Source organism: Peromyscus californicus, unplaced genomic scaffold (assembly GCF_007827085.1).
Source record: "Peromyscus californicus insignis strain IS unplaced genomic scaffold, ASM782708v3 Scaffold_4__1_contigs__length_199733344, whole genome shotgun sequence".
Classification (NCBI taxonomy): domain Eukaryota; kingdom Metazoa; phylum Chordata; class Mammalia; order Rodentia; family Cricetidae; genus Peromyscus; species Peromyscus californicus.
The window spans coordinates 53,550,918-53,574,174 of NW_026294562.1; the positions used below are offsets into that span (position 1 = coordinate 53,550,918).

General features: G+C 49.0%; 1 protein-coding gene across 13 annotated transcripts in view; it reads left to right on the forward strand.

Annotated features, from left to right (window-relative positions):
- Mark2 (microtubule affinity regulating kinase 2) overlaps positions 1 to 23,257 on the forward strand; it is a 69,272-nt gene that overhangs the window by 35,148 nt on the left and 10,867 nt on the right. For 12 of the 13 annotated variants that reach the window (XM_052713969.1, XM_052713968.1, XM_052713971.1 and 9 more), the window contains 6 exons: positions 18,919 to 19,098; positions 19,331 to 19,384; positions 22,087 to 22,135; positions 22,412 to 22,477; positions 22,598 to 22,668; positions 22,875 to 22,931. In XM_052713969.1, coding sequence (XP_052569929.1) covers positions 18,964 to 19,098; positions 19,331 to 19,384; positions 22,087 to 22,135; positions 22,412 to 22,477; positions 22,598 to 22,668; positions 22,875 to 22,931 — 432 coding nt within the window. In that variant the 5' untranslated portion in view covers positions 18,919 to 18,963. Of the gene's footprint in view, positions 1 to 18,918; positions 19,099 to 19,330; positions 19,385 to 20,941; positions 21,894 to 22,086; positions 22,136 to 22,411; positions 22,478 to 22,597; positions 22,669 to 22,874; positions 22,932 to 23,257 lie in introns of those variants that run through there. The other variant, XM_052713976.1, reaches the window with a different exon arrangement.

Below are 23,257 nucleotides of genomic sequence, written 5' to 3' on the forward strand. Positions count from 1 at the left end.
GCCATGCAAGTCTGCCTTTTCCCAGGGAGCATACACCTGCAGTATTCTAGTTTGGATAGGAGAACCATTCAAAGTTCTTGGCAGGAGCCCAGCCCACTTCTGCCGAGGTTGGTTTCCCCTCCCTTTTCCAGCTCGTTTGATGTGCTTGTTGCCCAGAGTTCTTCGGCAGCTGATTGGTTCTGTAGTGGCTAGAGATTGGAGGTCCTGCAGTTGAAACACAGCTGCTTCCTTTCCTGGCTTCTGGGGTGGAGCTTGAAAATAAAGAATCATAATTCCCCCGCCCCTCTTCCTCCTGCCCCCACCACTGCCATGCTGCCAGGTAAAACTGGAGTGACCGGCTCTGAGTGGGCCTCAGCTCTCCTGCTTCGCTGCTCTGCATGCCAGCAGTGATCAGAAAGAGACTAATGGACAGTGAGCATATGAGCTCTGTGCCTCCTTGGGCCAGCAGACTGATTCTCCTGTGAGTGGAGACCAAGGTCCTTAGAGGCAGCAGTGACCCTACCAGGTATCCAGCAGTCTGCCCAAGGCCACTGTGTTCTCTGGCATGCTGAGAAATGAGGAATACTTCCACATACCCTGCTGCCCGGGAAGCTAGGAGCCGGGTCATTTGTCCTTGAAACCTTTTGCAGGACAGTGCCCCTCAGCCAGGCTTTTTAAATTCCTAAGCTAGGTGCTTTTTTGTTTTGTTTTGTTTTGCTTTTGAGATAGGGTTTTACTATGTAGACCAGGCTGGCCTTGAACCCACAGAAATCTGCCTGCCTCTGCCTCCCAAGCAGTGAGATTAAAGATGTGCACCACCACACCCAGCTAAGCTGGCTGTTTTTATTCCTGACTTAGTTACATTCAGGCTTCCTTTTTTAAAAATAGTAACTTCATAAAATTTGTTATTAAATTTTATGTATTTGGTACACGTGGGGGGATATTTGTGTGCCGTGAAGTGTGCAGAGAGGTCAGAGGAGTAGCTGGATTAAGCTCTCTCCTTCCACCATATAGGTCTCAGGGATCAAACCTGGATCGTCAGGCCTGTTGGCAAGTACCCTTATCCTCTCAACCATCTTGCCAACACTACATTTCTTTGGCAGCAGTGGGTAGAGGAGGCACCTTCCCTGCCTCTCAGGACTGTGGGTGGCAGGTTGGGAAAGTGCTGCTCCTGTATTGGAAAGGGAATGTAGTAGAGGGGCATGGGCTGCCAGTGGCTGTATCTGTTCTTCCTTTGGCTGTCCAGAGGCAGTGACACCTTAGTCTTTTGCTGACCTCTGTGGTCAGCCAGAAAGCACCACTGGCAACAACTTCCTGCTGGCAGCTGTGAGTACCTAAAGCAGAGCCCCAGCTTGCTGAGTGGGAGGAGTGGTTACTTAGGGTCAATGGGAACTGGAGCTGGTGAGGAGTGTGGTTGCAGAGCCAGAGGTCAGCTTCTGCAGCCTGGCTGCCTGGAGCAAAGGCCGTGTGCCCAGTGCCTACCCTTCCTGTGTCTGGCTAGTGACCATCATTGTCAGGTTAACCTCCCGGCCACATTGAATGATCCTGACTCTGCTGTTTCAATCCTGTGTGTCCTGGAGCTGGACCTCAAGGTGGTTGTTTGTTGGTTGGTTGGTTGGTTGGTTGGTTGGTTTTAGCAGTTCTGACATGGGTTAGGGAAAGATATGATCACTGGAAGGTAGGTCTGTTTGGGTGTTTTACTTCTAGCTGAGTTTGGGTCCCTGAAAACAGAATTCCTTTAAAGTACACACCTGGCATATCTCCTCTTTGGGCTGGGTGCATGTGCAGCCCAATAGTAAAGCCCTTAGATGAGTTTAAGTTTAGGCACACGTGCTTCTTAGAGAGTTGGGAGGGTATTATTCAATTTAGGACTGTTCGGGGTTTCGTTGTTGTTGTGTTGTTTGGTTTTTTGTTTTTCTGAGGTAGGATCTCACTGTGTAGCCCCTGACTGACCTGGAACTCACTACGTATAGATAAGGCTGGCTGAGAACTCAAAAGATCCACTGGCCTCTGCCTCCTGAGTGCTGGGATTTGAGTTTACAGGTGTGCACTGCCTCGCCTGACCAATTTGGGACTCTTTAGGATCTTTATGTCACTCATCTGCTTAGCTTTCCACCTCACCCCAGATAAACCCAAATCAACATTTCATATAAAGAGCTCAGGAGAAATGAAGCAGAGCCTCAAGGTCACTGGAGTGTCAGTGGTATTTGGCATAGGTAGCTGGTTTGGTGTTTGGTAAGAGATTTCTTCTTTGTATTTGAGCAAAAGATTACTTGGCAGGAGGCTTCTATGCTGTGTTCCCAGTGCTTGCCCTGTGTCCAAGGTTTGCCCCTCTGCTCCCTCCCCGACAGGTTGTTTTAATCCTCTTGCTTATAAACAAGTGCAGTAGAACGTGTCCGTCCAGCTCACATGACCTTGGTTATCTCTTCGTGGGGTAACAAGTGTCGGCATTAGATGCCACAGTCACTTGACCTCATGGAGCTGACTGAGTGAAAGAGGGAGATGCCAGGAGGAAGCATAGGTCTGCCAAGGAATGGACATGGGAGCCTGTGTGATTCCTTAGTGAGGTCCAGGTGGGAAATGTCAGTGTCCATAGAGCAGGGCTGCAGCCATGAGGTGTTTCCTTCCTTGCTTGCATTAGCCCAGCGTCCCTACTTTCAGCATCTCTTTATTTCCCCTGTTCTCCGATCTTGTCTTTAAGGGTCTACGGCATGCAGCTTTTCAGGAAACTGTCCCTGAGACAGGTGCCAGCTCGTTCACAGGATAGCAGCCCTGCTACCTCTGAATCTTATCTTCCCAAATAGTTATCCTGTTAGTGGTAGACAGGTGGTGATGGGAGCCTGGCCACCACAGAATGTCTCTTGGAAGGGACAGTCAGGAACTGAAAGTGTAGCTGAGCTGAGCATTCACCATTACATGTGTACATATACGAGTTCTTCTCCTCAAGGCTGAAAGGCAGCTTAAGCTTTAGTAAGTATCTGAGTGTATCCATGCAGCAGTGTTTGTATGTACATGCTACATGATTGTGCACATGTGTCTTAAACTTTAGTCACATTTCCTGCCATGACTGTTAACTTGCAAAGCTTCCAGACCCATTTATCCAGAAAGTCTTGGCAAGACGGCAATACTTTGTGCCTCAGGAGCTGTGATGTACTCTGAGTTTTTGTAGGGTGGGATGTTTTTGTTTAAAGTGCTTGTTATCAGGGGAGTCTAACGTGGCCTTTTATGGAAAGGATAAAACAGTTGAGCTTCTCCAGCTCTTTAAGAAACCCAAGTCCCTGTCTGAGTTGTGTGAGATGACCAGAACTTGGCCTTTGACTAAAGAGCTTCCCTGGACCTGTTTGAGAAAAGTCGTCTCTTGGAAGTGCACAGTATCTATGGTAGTTACTGGGTAAAGAAGTTCAGGCTGTATCTTTTGGCAACCTACAGAATAGCGAGAAAGCATGGAATTACGGTAATGATAGCTAGTGTGTCTTGAGCGTTTAATACAGACCAGGATTATTCAGAGAGTTTGGGGTGGAGTTGAATATTTGGTAAGTTCTCATTTTACTGTTTTCAAGACTGCTGTTCAGAAGCCTCTTTATTCCTGCCAGACTCTGTCTTTGGTGGGTAGTGTGGATGGCTGGAGGGATAGGATGGGTACAGGAGTGGCCTCCTGCCCAGCTTGGTTGTAATTTCAGGTAGGTCTTTTCTTTGGGTCTGTATTTAAGCCAGCGTGCTTACTGCTGATCAGAACTTCCTCTCAGGGGCTGACACTCACGTTCCTCCTGTGGCACTCCCTTCTTCCCTGCTCTCTCAGTAGATTCAGAGGTGTGCAGCTACAGCCTTGGCTGCCTTGCCTCCTGCAGTCAGTCTGTGAACAGTCCATCTGAGATGACCCCAGAGTGGCCCCTTTCTCCCCAGCACACCTCTAATGCAGTTGTTCTTGAGGGTTGCCCAGCACACACACTAATACACACCAGGAGCTCCTGCAGGTTCCGGTCAGAAGCTGGGAAGCCCGGAGCTAGATTGCTGTCACTGTAGCTAGAGTTTTCCTGCCTGGCCCACAGTCAGGACAAACTCTCTCACCTGCCAGTCCCACAGTCCCTCAGACCCGACCAAGTAAACACAGAGACTTATATTGGTTACAAACTGTATGGCTGTGGCAGGCTTCTTGCTAACTGTTCTTACAGCTTAAATTAATCCATCTCCATTAATCTATACCTTGCCACGTGGCTTGTGGCTTACCGGCATCTTCACATGCTGTTTCTCATCATGGTGGCTGGCAGTGTCTCTCTGACTCAGCCTTTCACTTCCCAGCTTTATTCTCCTCCTTGTCCCGCCTATACTTCCTGCCTAGCCAATGACCAACCAGTGTTTTATTTACCAACCAATCAGAGCAACATATTGCCATACAGAACATCCCACAGCACTTCCCCTTTCTTTTTTTCAAAAAGGAAGGTTTTAACCTTAACAAAGTAAAATTACATATAATATGGGAATTTGGGCGTAGCTTCTCTTACTACTTCTTGCTGGAGGGGGACGCTGTATCTTATGGGGACACAAAGAAAATTTTAGGATTATGGAGTAGTCCATGAGGGTGTATCGTCTGAGCCAGTTGCCTTGAAACGGTTCTGGATGTTGGATCATCTGGGCCATGGTGTCATCGGAGACCTTTCAGGGGGTCTTGGCTGGTCAAACCTGATGTATCTTACTCTGGAACAAATCCATAGCCTCTGGCTTTCTGTGGGAACAAAAGCAGAGTCTCCTTTCCAAAGCAACATATCCTTATATCCAAATTTTGAAGTCATGGTATCTTTAAAATATACATACTGGTTTAACTCAGCTTCCTTTACAATCAAATATCTCTCTGCAGTTAAGAATCCCAAAGACAACACAATCCAGATTCTCTGTGTAATAGTCATCTCTATGTGGCTTATTTTTTATATTAATTTTACTGTCTCTTTAAAGACTTTATTTTTTAAAACTATGTATTTGTTTCTATAACTGTATATATCACCTTTTTTGTCTCTTTCAAGCCTACATATATTTTACACACATTGTAAACTATTACATCTGAATCTGTCTTATTGTGAAATCTATTGCTTTAAGCTGCAGCAGCTGTGGCTGCTGGCTCCGCCCACCTCAGCTTCCCAACATGGCTACATTTACCACCAGCTCTGGGAGCTATCGTGGGTCTATGCTTTTATCCAAGCAGCGTGTAGCCCAGAAACCTCTTTTTTTTGTTTTGTACTAGAAAAGGCTAAATCTACCATGCAGCTTAATGTGCCACTTGCATAGGCCTCATTCCCACCATACTGCAGGTCGAGCGCGCACGCTAGGAACCCACCAGTAGTTCAGACTGGCAGCTGCCGCTCATTTGAGAGAGACAATTAGGAAGCTGTTTTTAGCTCCATTTTAGAATCTTTTTCTCAGGTTTTAGGTGGAAACTCTTGCCCCACGTTGGGTGCCATTTGTAGCTAGAGTTTTCCTGCCTGGCCCACAGTCAGGACAAATCTCCCTCACCTGCCAGTCCCACAGCCCCTCAGACCCGACCAAGTAAACACAGAGACTTATATTGGTTACAAACTGTATGGCCGTGGCAGGCTTCTTGCTAACTGTTCTTACAGCTTAAATTAATCCATCTCCATTAATCTGTACCTTGCCACGTGGCTCGTGGCTTACCGGCATCTTCACATGCTGTTTCTCATCATGGTGGCTGGCAGTGTCTCTCTGACTCAGCCTTTCACTTCCCAGCTTTATTCTCCTCCTTGTCCCGCCTATACTTCCTGCCTAGCCAATGGCCAACCAGTGTTTTATTTACCAACCAATCAGAGCAACACATTGCCATACAGAACATCCCACAGCACCAGCCCTCACCAGGGCTGAACTGGCCCTTCTGCATCTTTCACTTCTCTTGGAAGCCAGGATAGCTTCCTAAGATCTCTTCCTAGGGCTCTGAAAATATAGCCTGTAAGTAAGAGTACTCTTAAGAGCTGGGTGTGGTGATGCACATCTTTAATCCTAGTACTTGGGAAGCAGAGGCAGGCAGATCTCTCTGAATCTGAGGCCAGCCTGGTCTACAGAGCGAGTTCCGGGACAGCCAGAGCTACTCAGAGAAACCCTGTCTCAAAACCAAAACCAAACCAAACCAAACAAAAGAAGACACATGTAGTAAAAGACAGCTGTGATCTGCTTTGCATGCCTTGCTTCTAGGCTAAAAGTACACTTAGCTAGGGCCTCTCCAGAAGCAGAACAGCCATTGCTGTCAGTAGCTGAACATTTACCCACCCCTCTGCCACCTCTGTCCCCAGGCCTAGAATGGCAAGCTGAGGGCCTGGGTCTTGCTGGGAAGCTTGGACTTTCCAGTCTTCACCTCACTGCTGACAACCAGCCTATCCAAGATGCCTGCTCCCACTGTGGCTGCTTAGTAACAGGATACAGCGTGTCTGCCTTCAGCCCAGGGTGGCAGATAGGCACCCCCTGCTGTGGTCGTGCTATAGGGAAGGCAGCTCCACTGGTCCCAAGTGTGTCAGGACACTGTCACAGGTTCACTTTCCTCACTCTAGCTGGAAATTTGCTTCTACGTTTCTCTTGCAGTAGCTCTTCTCTCCTATAAGTAGATGTTCAAAATGCTCATTTCCATCTGGGTTCCTATCTCCTCAGACCCTCTCTGGGGTTCCACTGCAAGCTCCAGACATGCTAAGAGTTTTTAAAGCATCCGTGTTCAAGCCCTCTGTGTCACAGTGTCACCGAGATTTGGGAGATTAGGATGCTCCATGTTTCTGGTGCTCAGAGAGCCGAGATACATTCCCAAGCTGGACTAATGCAATAGGGGTGTTCATGGGCTGGCCTAGAACATTGCCACCATTGGTAAGCCTTCTCAGAAGGGAACTTTTTAGCAGTGCTGGACAGGGACCTAGCCTCAGGCTCATGGTAGAGCCAGCACAACACCAGTGAGCTCCCCCAAAACCCCACCCCAGCTCCTAGAAGGGAACTTGTAGCAAGTAGGGAATTTCTGGAGGAACACACTGCATCTGATTGTGCTTGCCTGAGTGTTCTCTTTAGTCAGTAGTCCCAGCAGCTAGTACATGCATAAAATTGTCCCTGATGCCAAACAACAAAGAAGAAAAGAAACTCCCTTTTTCCTCACAGGGCGCTTGCTTGAGGCGGCACTGGACTGGTGTAGCCCAGAGTAACAAGTGTGCCCAGGATCTCCAGTGTAGTGAATTTACTCTGTGATCTGGCAGGCCTCCTTCCATGGCTCAGACCCTCTTCCATGCTAGTTGCAGAAGATGGTCATTCAGCACTTCTGCCCATCAGGGTAAGGGAGCCTGGCTTCTGGAAAGAGCAGCCAGTTGAATATTTAACAGTCCCTTCAAGGGAGTAGCCACACTGTGGAAAGTCTGCTCTGGGGGCAGTTGTGAGGCCCAAATTAGCAGTGACAGCCTTGGGTGGTTTCTGAAACCTTTCTCCTTCTCAAGCTGACCTCTGGCCACAGTGACTTACAGGGTGGTGAACGGCCCTGGTGTTTTCCTGTTTCTTCCTCCGTCAGCTCCCTCTTTGAACTTGCAGGGGTAGGAGGCTGTCGTTTTTTATTCTTTCAGGAAAAGGTGAAGTGGAAAGAGACATGATTCTTGTTCAGCACTTTCCAGCAGCTTCTGGAACTGGATAAGACCTAGAAGCCTACTTCCTACCCTGGGGCTGGTTGTACTCCTAGGCGTGAAACCACCATAGGATGTCATGTCAGGCAGGGCAGGAGCAAAGGGTTAAGTCTGTATCAAGTAGAAAAACTGTTGCATAAATGCTGAGGTGGTTTTTTTTTTTTTTAAATCTCAAGCGTCTTTGTTGCTTTGCTTTGGCAAAGCCCCAGAAGAAGTTGGGAGACTCTGGGAGGAGTTGGTTGTGCTGAGTGAGTCATTAAGCTCCCCGCCGTTGCTGTGTTTAGTTCCTGCGTGCCTCACTGTAGCAGGAGGTATTTTGGGGAGGGGCAGGGTGGAAATGCTGCTCTGTGTAGTGGGACAGTGTGTTTTGTGAGCACCCTAAGGTTGAAAGGGCCTTGTAACCAACCAGAGCACTGTACAAGCAGGGGATACCACAGCAGCACTCTCAACATAGCACATACTGATGTCCCCAGCAATCCTTATACAAGTGGTTGTCACTTCCCTGTTCAGTAGCTTTTGAATGGTTCAAATTGAATTGCATTCTCTCTGCAACACATGCTGTGTTCCTAGCAGAACAGGAGGAATTGAATGTAGAGAGGCAAAGAGAAGAGCTGTCTTAAGTGGGACGCCTTGATTGCTGTGAGAGGCAAGGATTCCCCCTATGGAGAAACAGGGAGCCAAGGAGCAGATGGGATACTCTGCTTTGCTGATCCCTGGCTGTCTGTGTGAACTCCAGTTTCCATTAATGACTGAATACCTACCTTCCATTGGTAGGCAAGAACCCACTTGGTGGTTGTAAGCTGAGAACATTGGACATCTGAAGACACCCCAACTCTTCCCCTTTTTTGAATCAAGTACCCTAGGTTGACCCTGAATTTGTTCTGTTGCTAGGGATTACCTTGAATTCAGAATCCTTCTGCTTCCACTTTCTGAGGATTGTAGGTGTCTGCCATTACACCCAGTTTATACAGTGCTGGTATTGAACCCAGGGGCTTGTGCATGCCAGGCAAGTGCTTTATTGTTTCTTTTTGTAGCATATACCAGGCTAGCTAGCTCTTAAGCTTCCCTGACAATTTTCCTGTCTCTGCCTCACATCTTTGTGTAGGAATGTTGGGAATGTAGATAGATGTACAACTACCATGCCTGGCTTCTCCATGGGGTCTGGAGGATGGTGCCCAGATAGTCAGGGCTTGGATAGCAAGCGCTTTGACCATCTGAGTCAGTATACTACCCTCATTTTGTTGTTCTTAGGACAGGGTCTTGCTGGGTAAACCAGGCTAGCCCAGAATCCACTGTAGTCCAAGCAAGCCTGGAACTCATGGCAGTCCTGCCTCAGCCTCTGAATGCTAGGATTATAGGTGTATATTACTACACTCAGCTCCCCAACGTATTTTCTTTCCTCCTTTTTTAGTCTAGGCTTGTCTTAAACTTTCTTTTTTGGTTTTTTGAGACAGGGTTTCTCTGTGTAGCTTTGTGCCGTTCCTGGAACTCACCCTATAGCCCAGGCTGGCCTCGAACTCACAGAGATCCGCCTGCCTCTGCCTCCCGAGTGCTGGGATTAAAGGTGTGCGTCACCACTGCCCAGCTTTAAACTTTGTATGTAGTTAGTGGAGGATAACCTTGAACTTCTGATGCTTATACTTCTGTCTCCCAAGTGCTAGGATTACAGATGTATGACACTATGCCCAGTTTTATACTGTGCTTTGAGTGGAACCCAGGACTTTATATATTCTGGACAAGTATTTCAGCAACAGAGCGACATCTCCTGTTTCCTCCCAACACATTTCCTTTCTTTCTTTGTTTTTTTTTCCCCCTCCTCCTCCTCTTTGAGACAGGATCTTTTTTTTTTTTTTTTTTTTTTTGGCTTTTAGAGACAGGATTTCTTTGTGTAGTTTTGGTGCCTTTCCTGGAACTCACTTTGTAGACCAGACTGGCCTCGAACTCACAGAGATCCGCCTAGCTCTGCCTCCCGAGTGCTGGGATCAAAAGCGTGCGCCACCACCGCCCAAGAGACAGGATCTTATTATGTAGTCCTAGTTGGTTCCCTGGAATGCCATCTGTATCCCAGAGTAGCCTTGAAATCACAGAGATCTACCAGTCTTAAGCTGCCCAAATGTTAGGACTAAAGACATTCCACCACACCTCCCCCACACTGGCTGGCTTTTTTTTTTTTTTTTTTTAAGAGTTATATGTTATTTATCTATATCTGTGACCATATGTGTGCAGAAGCCCAAGAAGGTCAGAAGAGGACATGGGATCCCCAAAACTAGAGTTGTAGGCAGTTGTGAACAGCCTGATGTGGTTGCTGAGAACCAAGCCTGGGTACTCTGTAAGAGCAGCAAGTGCTCCTAACTGCCAAACCATCTCTCCAGCCCCTAACTCATTTTCTTCTTCGCTCTGCACAATTATTTAGTACTTTATTGAATACTGTGCTAGGCATTCTGGGCCATGAATAAGACAAACCAAAGTCCCTCCTTTGGACAGCTACTAACTTACCAACTTTAAGGGCAGCAAATATTTGAAAGGGAGTAAATGGCTCTCTGGTTAGAAGTTTTGACCTTCCTTCCTCTTCCCTGTCTTATTCCCTAGGGGTCAGGGGAGGGTAACTTGTAAGGATAAAAAAATTACACCTGCAGGGGGCTGGAGAGATGGTTCAGAGGTTAAGAGCACTGACTGATCTTCCAGGGGTCTCAGGTTTGGTTCCCGGCACCCACATGGCAGCTTACAACTATCTGTAACTCCAGTTCCAGGGGTCTGGCATCCTCACACAGACATACATGCAGGCAAAACCCCAATGTACATAAAAAGTAAATAAATCTTAAAAAAACAATTACCCCTGCTCTATTCTACAGGTACTTTAATATGACCTAGTTAAGTGTGAGCACTATTGGACACTAAGAGGATGTGAAGGTGAACAAGACACTATCTGACTTTGCAGAGCTTGAAAGGAGTTAAGATATTGGGGACAAAAGAAGAAATGAATAATGCAAGTCATGTGCTTCGAAGTCCAGAGAAGGGAATGGCTATGAAGGTGTCCAAATTTGAGATGAACAGGGAGCAGAGCTCCCTTCCTGGATTGCTTAAAGAAAGGCACTATGTACTAGATGAAGCACTTCCCTGTAGTGTGTGTACATCTGTGTAGTTCTGTTCCCTTCTCTATGTGACAACCAAGGTCCCAGGACCCCACTGCTGGTCGTACACCGCAGTGGCAGAACTGGGACTGGAAGCCCAGAGTCCAGAGAGTACACCACAAACAGCTGCTAGTCAGAGAGGAGGATGCGAGCCTAAGAGGGAGCCCTGGCAGGCACCCCAGCTGCACTGGCAGTGTCCGTCTACTCCCACAGTTCCCTGTAAAGCCAGTCAAGCTTTTAGGTTGCTGGCTGCCTCCTGCCTCACCCCGCCCCCATCCTCCAAAGCCTGGGCTGCTGGCAGCCTGGCTCTCCTGTGATATGGAGGAACTCACTGGTCTCCATGGTTACAATAACCCACTGGTACGGGAGGAGCCAAATGAAGTGCAAGGCTGGCAATGTGAGCTTCCCCCAGCCCTTGGCACCATGTGGTACTGGTATGTTGGCTGTTTCTTTGACTGGTTCTGGAAGGAAGGAGTTAAGGTACTAGCAAGGAGGGGAAGGTTCCAACTTAGAGGAGTCACATAACCCTGCTCTGGCATAGTCAACTAGTAAGTAGCAGAGATATGGCTTGCTCCTGAGCCTTGCCTGTTCTCATGCTTCCCCTTCTATACAGCAGACAGAGACTGGCTACCTTCTCCACAGTTCACTTTGATTCAAGAAGACAGGTACCCAAGCACAGTGGACTTTGCAAGTGGCCCTAGCTACTACACAGGTTGATGTTTGACAGTGGCTTGCTGAACACCACTAGCCCAAGAGAGACAAATCAGCAATGAGCAGACTCAAGGATGAGATGCGACTAGAAACTTGTAGGTGCTCTGGGTACACAGTAGATGCTTAATACTCTGAGAGAGTCTGTAGTGGCCCTGAAGACCAAAGGCTGAGGATTATTGGTCATTATGGCTTCCAGACATGAAAGGGGTGAACGGTTTTCAGCTCACTCCGTGCTGCCTGCTCTTCTCAGGCAGGATCTTGACTGTCGCTGTGGGATGAGGGTTGTAAGCCACACTGGTGGCTTCAGTTGCATGATCTGCTGGTATTCATAGTCCAGGAGGCATTTACCCTGGCTGGAGAAAGCAAGCATGTCTTTGAAGCCTTGTTGTAACAGAATGTAGGTGTTTCCTTCCCTAGTTAAACTATCGTAGCGAATTTGGGGGGCTGGTAAGTACCAAGCACAGTTTTTGTGTTCTCTCCTACCCAGAATGCTCCTGGTATATGGACTTTGGGCAGTTGAGAGTGACAGTTGCTTGGGATCAGAGAGTGTCAGGAAGGCTTCTGAATGGAGCCTGGGCACTTGTTAGAGCACCATAACTTCATCTGAATCTTACCCCACTTTCCCCTAACTGCTCTCTTACAAGGTCAGTGCTCGGTACTTCTTCAGTTGACAAAACTGCTGTTTCCCATACTGATTGAGGAAATAATTCTGTCACATTGCAAAACCTGAGAACCGAGACAGTGAGGCTGTTTGGTATCATTCTGGCTTCTGAGTCTGCCAGGGGATGGAAAGGCAGGTAGTCCTAGACAAGGGCAAGCTTGACTCCAGGATCCATGCCAACTCTTTCCTGAAACTAGAGCCTCCTGGGAGGGTGCGAGGAGGAGGGTGCTGCATGACAGCCCCTCTAGCAGCACTCGCCTCTGACTTGAGTGAAACCTGCCTTTCTGTTGTGCCTCCACTGTCCCTGAGCTGCTTCCCCCTCCTGCTACCTGTGGAGGAGGGGCTAGGAAAGGGGACTGACTTGAACAGTAGGTGCTGTCATGTTAAAAGGGGCAGTTGCCCTTGGACTCTACCCCAGCTCTGCACTGAGAGGTTGGGGAACCCTGGGTACGTCTTGTAACCTGTATCAGTTTCTTAATGGACAAGGAAGCTTGATGTATGGCAGGTACTTCTCTCCTCCCTGAGTAGCATCATCTCCCAGTGGTGCCTGGAGGACACAGGAGGAAGCCTTGATTGTTCCCAGAAGGGTTGATGGATAACCAGTTTGAAGTCTTTACAGAACTGTGGGACTGGGGGGCGGGGGTAATAGTTCGGCTCAATGGACGACCAGAGCCTAGAGTGCTGGAGAGAACATCCGAGAGGTCTGAGGTTCACAGCATGGCCCAAGTGATCTGTCAATGGCAGGACGAGAGATTTGCCCACACTCAGGTCACAGGGACTTCGTTCTTTGGTGCTTAAGGTGAATGTCTGCAGAAGCAGGGCTAGAAAGAAAGGGGACATTTAGATTGTTCCCAGCCTTTGGGCAGAAGTTAGGGAAAGACTTTCACTCTCTTTCATGTATTCGCTAGAGCCCCTGAAGTTACACTGAAATGCTTGGTGCCTTCGTGCACCGTGCGTTTTCTAAGGTTGAGCACTGGGTTGTGGGAAGTCTGGTTGTCACTGTAAGCTTACCAGTGTCTGCTTGTACCCACCCTGCTTTGGTCACACAGTGTGCGCCATGTTAGAGGCCTTGCTGATCTGCCCCTCCCCAGGTCTTACCTGCTCCAGCAGGTGAGATAAGGGCTTTATGACAGCCCAGTCTGAAGTCTGCTCTTCACTCTCTCCAGCTGTTACAGCAGAGTACCTTGGGGAGGGTGGGGCAGCCCACTTCCGGGGACAGAGGGAGGGGGAAGGGAGAAGGAAGTTGTTCTAAACCCGCCTCTTCTTGGTCTCCCTTCCTGCCCCTCTCCTCCCACCTAACTTCTGATGTACCATCCTGAACTGGACACTTGCTGGCCACCCAACCTGGCCAAGCTGTAGACCCTGTCCCTGAAGCTCTTTGCCAAATCCTCCCCCCTCTCCCTCTGCTAGTGGTGGTTTCGGTTGCGACACAGTCTAGGTTCCCAGGCAGGAACCACTTGGCCTGGCTGCTTCGCTTTTCACTGAGGAGGTGGTGGAAGGTGTCGTCTGGCTTGTGCCGGCTGAGTAAGGGTGGCTGGCTGAGCCGGCAGCCCCCGCCCTGGGCCTGGCTCTTCCCGGCCTCTGTACTTTGCCCTCGCTGCCTGACAGGTTCTGCTGAATGGAAGTCGCTGGTATCCCTTGTCCCTTTCTCCGGCTGGGTATGTTTCCCCCATTTTGCCCCTGGGACTGTCCTCTCCTTCTCCTCTGCTTCAAACAAGACCTTGCAGAGTTGCTCAGTGAAGTAGGGCATTAGCACCAGGTAGTCAGATCCTCAGGAAGGGCATCCAGATGTCGGAAAGGGATTGGCTAGGAAGGAGGAAAGGAAAGCGGGCAAATACCACAAGGTCTTTTGTCTCAGCAGCCAGAGACCAAGGAGACAGGCTATGGAAGAAGGGGTGTCACAGTGGGAGCCCAGCTGGGGCCTGGGGCGAGTTCCACGGATACCTTTCTATACTCCACCTCACTTGAGCTTTTACTCTGCCTTTGGCCAGGAAGTGTCTGCCTGGCAGCACCCATTCAGTCTGGCCCCTTCCCAGCCTAAAGAAGCTAAGTACTCTTGAGGGCCAACCCTGTGTGTTGAGCCCCAGAGCACAGCTTTTCAAGAGAATAGTTGGTAGCAGCCTCCAATATTAGGGCAGGGGGGCCTTGCCCTGCCTGAGTCAGCGCTGGGCCTCTGGGGTGGAGGCTGTCTTCGGGTAAGCCCGGCAGCATGCCAAAGCCAGGTTCTGAACTCCCAGTCTAAAAGTCTCTACAGGTCCAATGGAAGCAAGATTCTGCCGTCTGTCCTCACTAATTCCTGAGCTCTTTTGACTCTCCTAGATCAGGTCTGCTTAGAAACTCTGAAGGCCACTTGAGAACCACAGGGGATCTTTCACTGAGAATGCTAGGGGCCTGCCTAGGATAGGGTATGGGTCAGAGCTCTGGTGTTATGCATCCTGCTGTGAACCAGGAGGCTGGGTATGGTGAGGAGAGCAGGGCTTAGCCAGATCTTGCTTTGTGGTCCAGAAGGACAGCTAGGTCTCACCGCACCGCCTGTTTGGACCAGGAAGAATGGGCCTGGACTGAACCATAGGAGGGGAGTTCTCTCCATAATAGTCACCCTCGCTGCTGTCTTACCTCAGAGCAGCAGCAGCAGCAGGGGAGGGCAGGAATTACCTCCCTTAGGCCCGTGGCTTAAGAAGCATTGTCTGCAGAAAGTTTTACTTTCTCTCCCCCCCCCCCCGTCCCCCCCCCCCCGTTTTTATTAGGCAGGGTTTCTCTCTGTAGTCCTGGCTGTCTTCTCCCTCTGTAGACCAGGCTAGCCTCAAACTCAGAGATCCGCCTGCCTCTGCCTCCCAAGTGCTGGGATTAACGGTGTGCACTGCCACCAGCCAGCTGAAAGTTTTCCCTTCTGACCTCTTTCTGTGCTCTTCCCAGTGGGTTCTCCTCACCCTGTCCCCATTTCTCTGCTGGAGAAAATATCTCGTGACATAAAGAAATAGTGAGGTTAGAGAAGTACTGGTTTGAGCCCTAAGAGTTGGATGGCTCAGATCTGAAGGGAGGGCTTTGGTGACTAGGGCAGGGAACCTGGGAGCAGACACTTAGCAGCTGGCTTACTTCTGTGGGTCCTACACAGGGAGCTGTTTCTCACTGTGCTGGGGACCAGCTCTTCACAGCTGTCCCACCTGGGTGCCTGGCACCCCTTATTTCCTCCTAAGCTACAAAGCCTGTGGTAATCAGCAAACAGCTCAGATTGCGTTTCACTAGATTTGGAAATTAGCACTGGTTTTAGCTTGGACCCTTGTTACTCCTATACATCTCTGTGAGACCATAGTTGGCTTAGCAGGCTCAGATTGGGTGCAAAACATTCATTGAGGACTTAACAATAGCACTTGGAGACGTTGCTCAAAAACCAAAAAACCGTGGTCTCATTTTGTAGCCTAGACTGACCTGATGGTTGCTCTTTATTTAACTTTGAATAAAACAGTTGACATATGTTCTTTCATCTGCCCATGAAAAGTAGGAAATGTTTTATTGCCACTTTACAGATAAGGAAACTAAAGTTAGTGGGTGAGGAGCTAGGGCTTGAACCTTATTCTGTACTCCAGACAGTCCCTCAGCATGAATGCCAGCACAGGTCATGTTGGGGTGGTTCTCTTCTCCCCTTTTCAGGAAGATGTTGATAGCAAGAAAGTTAACTTGAGCTGAGTGGCAGTTAGGATCTGAACTCCGGCAGTTTGTGTCTAGTATCTCCACCGCTAATCCTAACCCTAAGGAAGCAGGCACATGGCAGGCAGGCTTATGTCTAAAGTCTAGCACACTGCTGAGCCCGGGGGAAATGCTGCCTGCCTCACTAGACCAGACCCAGACCAGAAACACCAAGGGGCTAGCAGATGGAGCAGCAGGCTGGCTGGAACTTCCTAGCTTGTGCTTCAGAGCTGCAAAAGGCCCAGCTCCTCACATCTGTTAAAAATGAGAATTGCAGGTCTTCGGGCTTCTGCCCTACCAAGCTTCCACTACCTTTGGTTTGTGCACTTGGAAAAAGGGTGTCACCAGAACTTGCATTAAAAGTTACCAAGGGGTTAGAGAACTGGCCCAGTAGTTAACAACACGTACTGCTATAACAGTGGACCTGGGTTCAATTCCCAGTACCCACATAGTGGTTTACAACTGCCTATAACTCTAGTTTCAGAGGATCCAGTGCCCTCTTCTGACATCAGTAGACTTATCCCTACATATGGTGCAAATACATACATACACTCAGGCACATGCACATTCACATAATTGTCTTTGTTTTGTTTTGTTTTGTTTTTGAGACAGGGTTTCTCTGTGTAGCTTTGTGCCTATCCTGAAACTCACTCTGTAGCCTAGGCTGGCCTCAAACTCACAGAGATCCACCTGCCTCTGCCTCCCGAGTGCTGGTATTAAAGGCGTGTGCCACCACCGCCCAGCCATAATTGTCTTTTAAGTTGTGAAGGAAAAGGTCTGGTGGTAGATTGGTAGAACAGTTGCCTAGCATGTGTGGAATCTCAGGTTCAATCCCCAGTACCACAGAAAAGAAAGTTACCAAGGAGTTTACCCACTGAGCAGCTGAAGCAGAGCAAGGTTTCCCAGGTGTTGGTGCTCTGAGGGTGGGGGGAACCCTGAGGGCAGCTTGTCAGGGAAGATGGGGCTAAGGAGAGGAGACTTTAGAAGCTAGGCCTTTGAGACCTGTGGATGGACTCAGGGTGTCATTCAAGAGACTGACCCAGCAGAAATAGCTGGGGAGAGAACTGCCTCCTCACAAGTGTAAGCCACAGGGTTCCTTTGAGAAGGCATGAAGCAGAAACTTGAAAAATCTACTTGTCCAGGCTCTGCTGTAGAGAACTACAGATTGGCAGCAGTGGAACATGAGAAATGGTGAGGAATTTGAACAGAGATGACATTCCCTCAAGGGTCAAGGGGGCCTTCACAGTTGTCCATGTGCAAGTACTTCTGGGGTTTGAGTTAGCAACTAAGACCAAACAAGTGCACAGCTGCCGCACAAAGGCCCTGAACTGACATGCTGGGGAAGGGACCCCAGACAGCTCCCTGGGTTGAAGTAAGTCATGCTTTTCCTCTGTAGTTATTGAAGTCTTCCCTTAGAATCAGGAGGGGCTCTGAGAGGAGGGAACTGGACCCTCCATCTCCAGTCACCCTGCTGCCCCTCCTTGAAGACTCCAGGGCAGCTCTGCTTGGATCTGACTCAGGCAGTGGCAGCAGCTTCCCAGTGTGTTAAGATGTCCAATGAGAGGTGAATCAGGGCTCAAGTAGGGGTGAAACCAGACTCCCTTTAACAGTTCCATTGGAATATAATTCACACACCATACCATCTACCCATGTACAGTTGAGTGGCTTTTATTAGATTATTTTGTGTCGTTCAATTTCAGAACATTTTCATTGCCCTCAAAAGAAACTGTACACCCTTCACTTGTCACTCTCAGACTTCCCGCCACCCCCTAGATAGCCATGAATCTGCATCTGCCTCTCTAGAGTTATGTGTTCTGGACAGTCATAAAGATGGAGTTAGATAAGATGGTCCTTCATGGCCAGCTTCTCTGTCTCTTCAGGATTCTTTGGTAGAGTAACAGGTATTAGTGCTTCCTTTCTTCTTCTTTTCTTTTTTTTTTTTTTTTTTTTTTTTTTTTTTTTTTTTTTTTTTTGGTTTTTCGAGACAGGGTTTCTCTGTGTAGCTTTGCGCCTGTCCTGGAACTCACTTGGTAGCCCAGGCTGGCCTCGAACTCACAGAGATCCGCCTGCCTCTGCCTCCCGAGTGCTGGGATTAAAGGCGTGCGCCACCACCGCCCGGCCCCTTTCTTCTTCTTATGGTCAACTCATATTACCTTGCGTTGTTAGGCCACATTTGACAGCTGATAGACATTTGAGTTGTTTCCCCTCTAGCATTGAGGATTATGCTTCTGTGACCATTAATGCACAGGGATTTGTGTGGACATGTGTTCTCCTTCCTCATGGGCGTATACCTAGGAATTACTGGGACTCCTAGTCTTTGGAAAATGTATAGATCTTCGTACCTGTTTTCATTAGAACTATGCACTTTGTATTCAGCCCATACACCTGTGCAGAGTCTGTGTAACTGCTATTGCTTCACACTTGCTTGTTTGAACCGTTGTGTACAGGAGAGCAGAGCAGGGCAGGCCGCTGCACTACACAGACCCAGTCATCCGATTCATTTGTTGAATAGTGATTTACTGATCACTGACTATAGTTCAGTCTGTCGGGTGTTAACGATATGATGTGCCAGTGAATAAAGGATATTATAGGCCAGTCTTCATGGGCTTCCAATCTCACTAGGCACAACGATGAACAAATGTAAAGAAGGACTAGTAGAGGTTGATGCTAAGAACTGAGTGACGAGGAAGACTGAAGTGGTCAGACCATGTGCTCCTGCACCCGAGAGGCAGCATTCTCACAGTGTGAACAGGGCTGTCAGAGACAAGGTCTCCCAACCATGATGGGGGGAGGGGGGCGGTCTCCGCTAGATTACTAATGGGAGTTAATGGGGGTTGGTGGTGCTGATGAGATACAGCTCTGGTCCTGAGCTCTGATGTGAACAGGATCTTAGCCCTGAATCTTGTGTTGTGTGCCTTTGCCATGAAGACTGGTTGTGATGCCCTCTCCTGTCCTCTTCCTCCTGTGTTATGATTCTTTGCATGCCTGCCAGTCTGGTGGAGTCTGCCCCTGCACCCAGCGTCTTGAAGTTTTTTCAGAACTGAGGGTAATGGTAGACAGAACTGGAGGGGCAGCCTGTAAAGGCTTGTCTGTTTCCACCCTGCAGCCCGCCTTGGGACACCTTGATTCCAAGCCCAGCAGTAAATCCAACATGCTGCGGGGCCGCAACTCAGCCACCTCTGCTGACGAGCAGCCCCATATTGGCAACTACCGGCTCCTTAAGACCATTGGCAAGGGTAACTTTGCCAAGGTGAAGTTGGCCCGGCACATCCTGACAGGGAAAGAGGTGAGCACTGGGGTTGGGGCCATGGCAGCAGCTCCCATCCTGTTGACACTGCCAAGAGGCAGTGCTGAGACTGTTCCTACAGCCAGCCTCTTGTTTCTCTGCAGAAGTGAGATCTGATAGGTATGCTAGGAGCCAAGCATGAAAAAGAGTAGGAAACCAATGGAGAAAGTAACCTCAAGTCCTGGTTTAGCCTGGTCAAGGAAGTGATCTTAGGCTTTTGTCTCATGTTCAGGTAGCTGTGAAGATCATTGACAAGACTCAGCTGAACTCCTCCAGCCTTCAGAAAGTAAGTGCCCAGTACCTCCCATCCCTTTCTAAGTCTCTCTTTGATGAGTGATCTGCTGACCCCATAAGGCCACTACCTTAAAACTTTCTCTCTTCAAGCCAGGCAGTAGTGGTGCATGCCCTTAATCCCAGCACTCGGGAGGCAGAGGCAGGCAGATCTCTGCATTCAAGGCCAGCCTGGTCTACAGGACAAGTTCCAGGACAGCCAGGGCTATACCGAGAAACCCTGTCTCAAAACAAACAAATAAAAAACCAAAAAATTTCTCCCCCTCCCCTGTGCCTCTGGTTGGATTTCCTGTGTCGACTCCACCCAGTAGGCCTCCTGTCCATAGGCACAGGCTCTTCTGAAGTCTGCCCCTTTCCAGCCACTTGGCCCTACCTGTCTGACCTACTGATCATGTTATCTCCTGGCCTGTGTCCAGCCCTCTGTAAAAACACCCATCTCTAGCATTACTAGAAGTACATGCAGCTACACCAAGTGATCCAGTGGAATACCGCTAGAGGTTCAGGGAGGGAAAAGTAGAGCCTGCCTCTGGATTCTTGGCCAGCTCCATTTCAGAGAAGAAATACGGAAGACCAAGTGACAAGGTGCACAGATTCAAGGCACCCCTCATTATCCCTGATCTTTAGGCTTTCTTACTGGATACTCATTTGGGGAGTATGCACCTTTTGCTAGATGAAGTTGAACTACCTTGTTAACTGGGGTCTTCTTTAGGTTGTAGGAGAATCCCCAAGTAGGGACATAAACCCTTTATCAAAGAAACTTTAAGGTATGATGTGTGTGAGAAAAGAAAGGGCGACTTTGAGTACAAAAGGGGAGTAGCTTGCAAGTGACTGACAGAATTGGGAGCACACTGTCCCCCTCATTTTTCTGAGCTAAGGTATTTAGGAGAAGGGGGCTTTAGACTGGCAAAATAAATCAGCTCCTACCCAGGTTAGTCAAATTTCCCTTGGCCTTCCCACTGTACCTGACCCCTGTTCACTTTTTTCTAAAACATGGTTCTTTGTCTGTTATGGCCAAGGGATTTTTTTATGAACATATTACAGTGGCTGAATTGGAGGGACATGACCATGTAAATAGCCACAAGGATGGGAGACAGAGGATGAGGAGCCAGGGATTGCTGTGGAGGGAGTTGCTCCCAGAATTAGGGTGGAGAGAGTGACCTCCCCTGGTGTGTATGCTTCCGGCTAGAATCGAAGGATTCACAAATCTGTCAGCCCTGAAAGGTTTTTATCAAACAAAGCAGCGCTGTCATCGCCAGGCCTCCTGCTCAGAGTGGATGGAGGAAGACGAGGAGGCCTGGCCTTGTGCACTGGTTCCAGCCCTGCAAAGGTTAAACTAGCATGGGGTGGGCCTTGAGCCTGGAGCATCATGGCTTACCCTGTTGCCGTTAACAACCAAGACAACTCATTCCCTGCCTCTGTTCTTCTCCCTGCTTCTTCCTGATTGATGAAAGGGTACCAGTGCCAGACAAATAGAGTTTTGGTTTTGTTTTGTTATATACCCAGGCTGGACTTGAACTCACCGTGTACCCGAGGATAGCCAAGGGCAGAAACATAGCCCTTTAAAAAGCCTTTTTGTGTGCTTTCTTAGCAAGGCCAGTCTCATTCTGGCCATTCACTCTGTTTACATTTCTTCTTAGCAGTGCTCCCTAAAGTTTGAGTTTTTGAAGACATTGGCCCTTCAGGGTTTTAGACAAGCCCAGAAAGCTCCAGGCTGTCCCAGAAGAGTGCCCCTCCAGACCAAAGAATATGCTTGAGAGTGGGATGGTGGTAATGGCTCTGGCCACCAGTGGTCACCCCTGAGATGGTGGCCAGGAGCCTGTGCTTTCTCACCATCCTAACCAGTGGACGAAGAAAGAGCAAGAAAGCCTGGGAGCTGATGAGGGGAGGTGGATCAGACCCCTTTCGTTCCAGTCCATGAAAGCTCTGGGACACCGCTAAAGGGGAAAACCATTTTTACTGTATTCTATAAACTACATTCTGGGTTAGGACTCCAGATAAACCACCACCACCCAAAAACAAACAAACAAACCCAGTTCATGTATAAGTGTTGAGGCCTGGGAAGTTGCAAAACCTTTCTTTTAGTTTTCTGGCCCCCACAGGGAGGAAAAGTTGGTTTCTGTCATCCTCTGTATGGAAATGTATGGTTTGGAGCCCTGATTTTGTTTCACAAAGAGAGCGTGAGTGTGTGGAGGTGGATTTGATTAAAATTGGCACCAGCTATATATAGGAGTGGTTTCTACTGTCGCTACCTCAGAGGCTTAGGAGAGAAAGGCCTCTCCCCCCAGTGCAGGCCCTCTGACATCTAGATGACACGGTGACTCTTTGGAGCTCCTCTCTAGACACCAGGGCCAGCTCAAAGGTTTGGACTCTGAGCTGGCAGAGGAGCTCAGTGCTGAATACTCAAGTATTCAAAGACTCAGGTGCTTCTCCTGCAGAGGCACTGAACTGCTGTTTGGAGGCTGGATGTAGATGGGGATGGAAGAGGGCACAGTCTGAGCACTGAGGTAGTGAGCTGGCTCTGCTCCAGCTTCCCTCTCGGCTCTTCCCCTCTCTTTGTGGGTTTAGGTTTGGTTTCTTCGGGGGGCGGGGGGCCAGGGGAGGTCTGTTTTAAAAAGAAGAAAGAAACCTCACTGGGGATCTGGGGGACCTGTTAAGTTCATCAAGCAGGCATGACGAACCCTTGTGTTTCTCTTCCAGCTATTCCGAGAAGTAAGAATAATGAAGGTTTTGAATCATCCCAACATAGGTGAGAAGTATTGTCATCTCTTTCTTCCTCCCTCTCAGCAAGGCTCCACATGCCCGCATCTACACACGCCTCCTTTCCACATCACATTGCCTTGTGGATGGTTCTGGCCTCAAGGGTGTCGGACTGCTTTCTGAAGGCTCAGCTCACAGTTCAGCTGCCTCCTGGCACTGTGGGCTGCCCTGAGTAATTTGGGTGGTTCAAGAGGTCCTTAGCGTGTCTGGACACAGAGGGTTGACGTGTGCCCCCTGAGTCCCAACACAGCCCTTGGTCTTGCAGTTAAGTTATTTGAAGTGATCGAAACTGAGAAGACACTCTACCTTGTCATGGAGTATGCCAGTGGCGGTAGGTCTGATGCTGCCTCTTGCTATTACTTCCCACCTCCGTCTTTCTCCCCTCCCTGTTCCTGCCCACACCTTCCACTCCCACCCTACTCACTGTGCTCTCCCATCTCATCTCTTGCAGGAGAAGTATTTGATTACCTGGTGGCCCATGGCAGGATGAAAGAAAAAGAAGCCAGAGCCAAATTCCGCCAGGTGGGTGTCTTTCCACCCTTAGCTATAGGCCCAGCTCTCCCTTTTGGGGTTTGGCACAGGAGAGGGGCTGCCTGAGCAGGTGGCCTTAGAAGAGGGGGTACTTTGAGCTCTGCTTGGTAACTTCAAAATAGATCATTAGTGACAACTCTGTCAATCCTGTGGCTCACTCTCAGACCCCCAAGCTAACCCTTCTTCCTTCCTTTCAGATAGTGTCTGCTGTGCAGTACTGTCACCAGAAGTTTATTGTTCATAGAGATCTAAAGGTAAGGTGTGTTCGTATCTCCTGTGCCTTCCTGTGGGTCTGGCTGTTCTCCTTCAGTCAAGCTCTGAGTATTCCAGAAACTCCAGCCATTGATTTTTACTTTTTTAGATGGCCTGGAAGTCTTTAGGGATGGCCTTGTACCCAGACTTAGGCTCCCACCATAGCACTGGCAAGCGTAGAGTCTTTGCCCTTGCCAGGTATGGCGGGAATACTCCAGGCTTTCCTGGTCCTTCAGGCATCCTGGTGGCTGACCTAGGAAAGGGTGTGGATGTGACTCTGATATCACAGCTGCTCTCTAGACATACACACGTTGTCTGTGTTACCAAG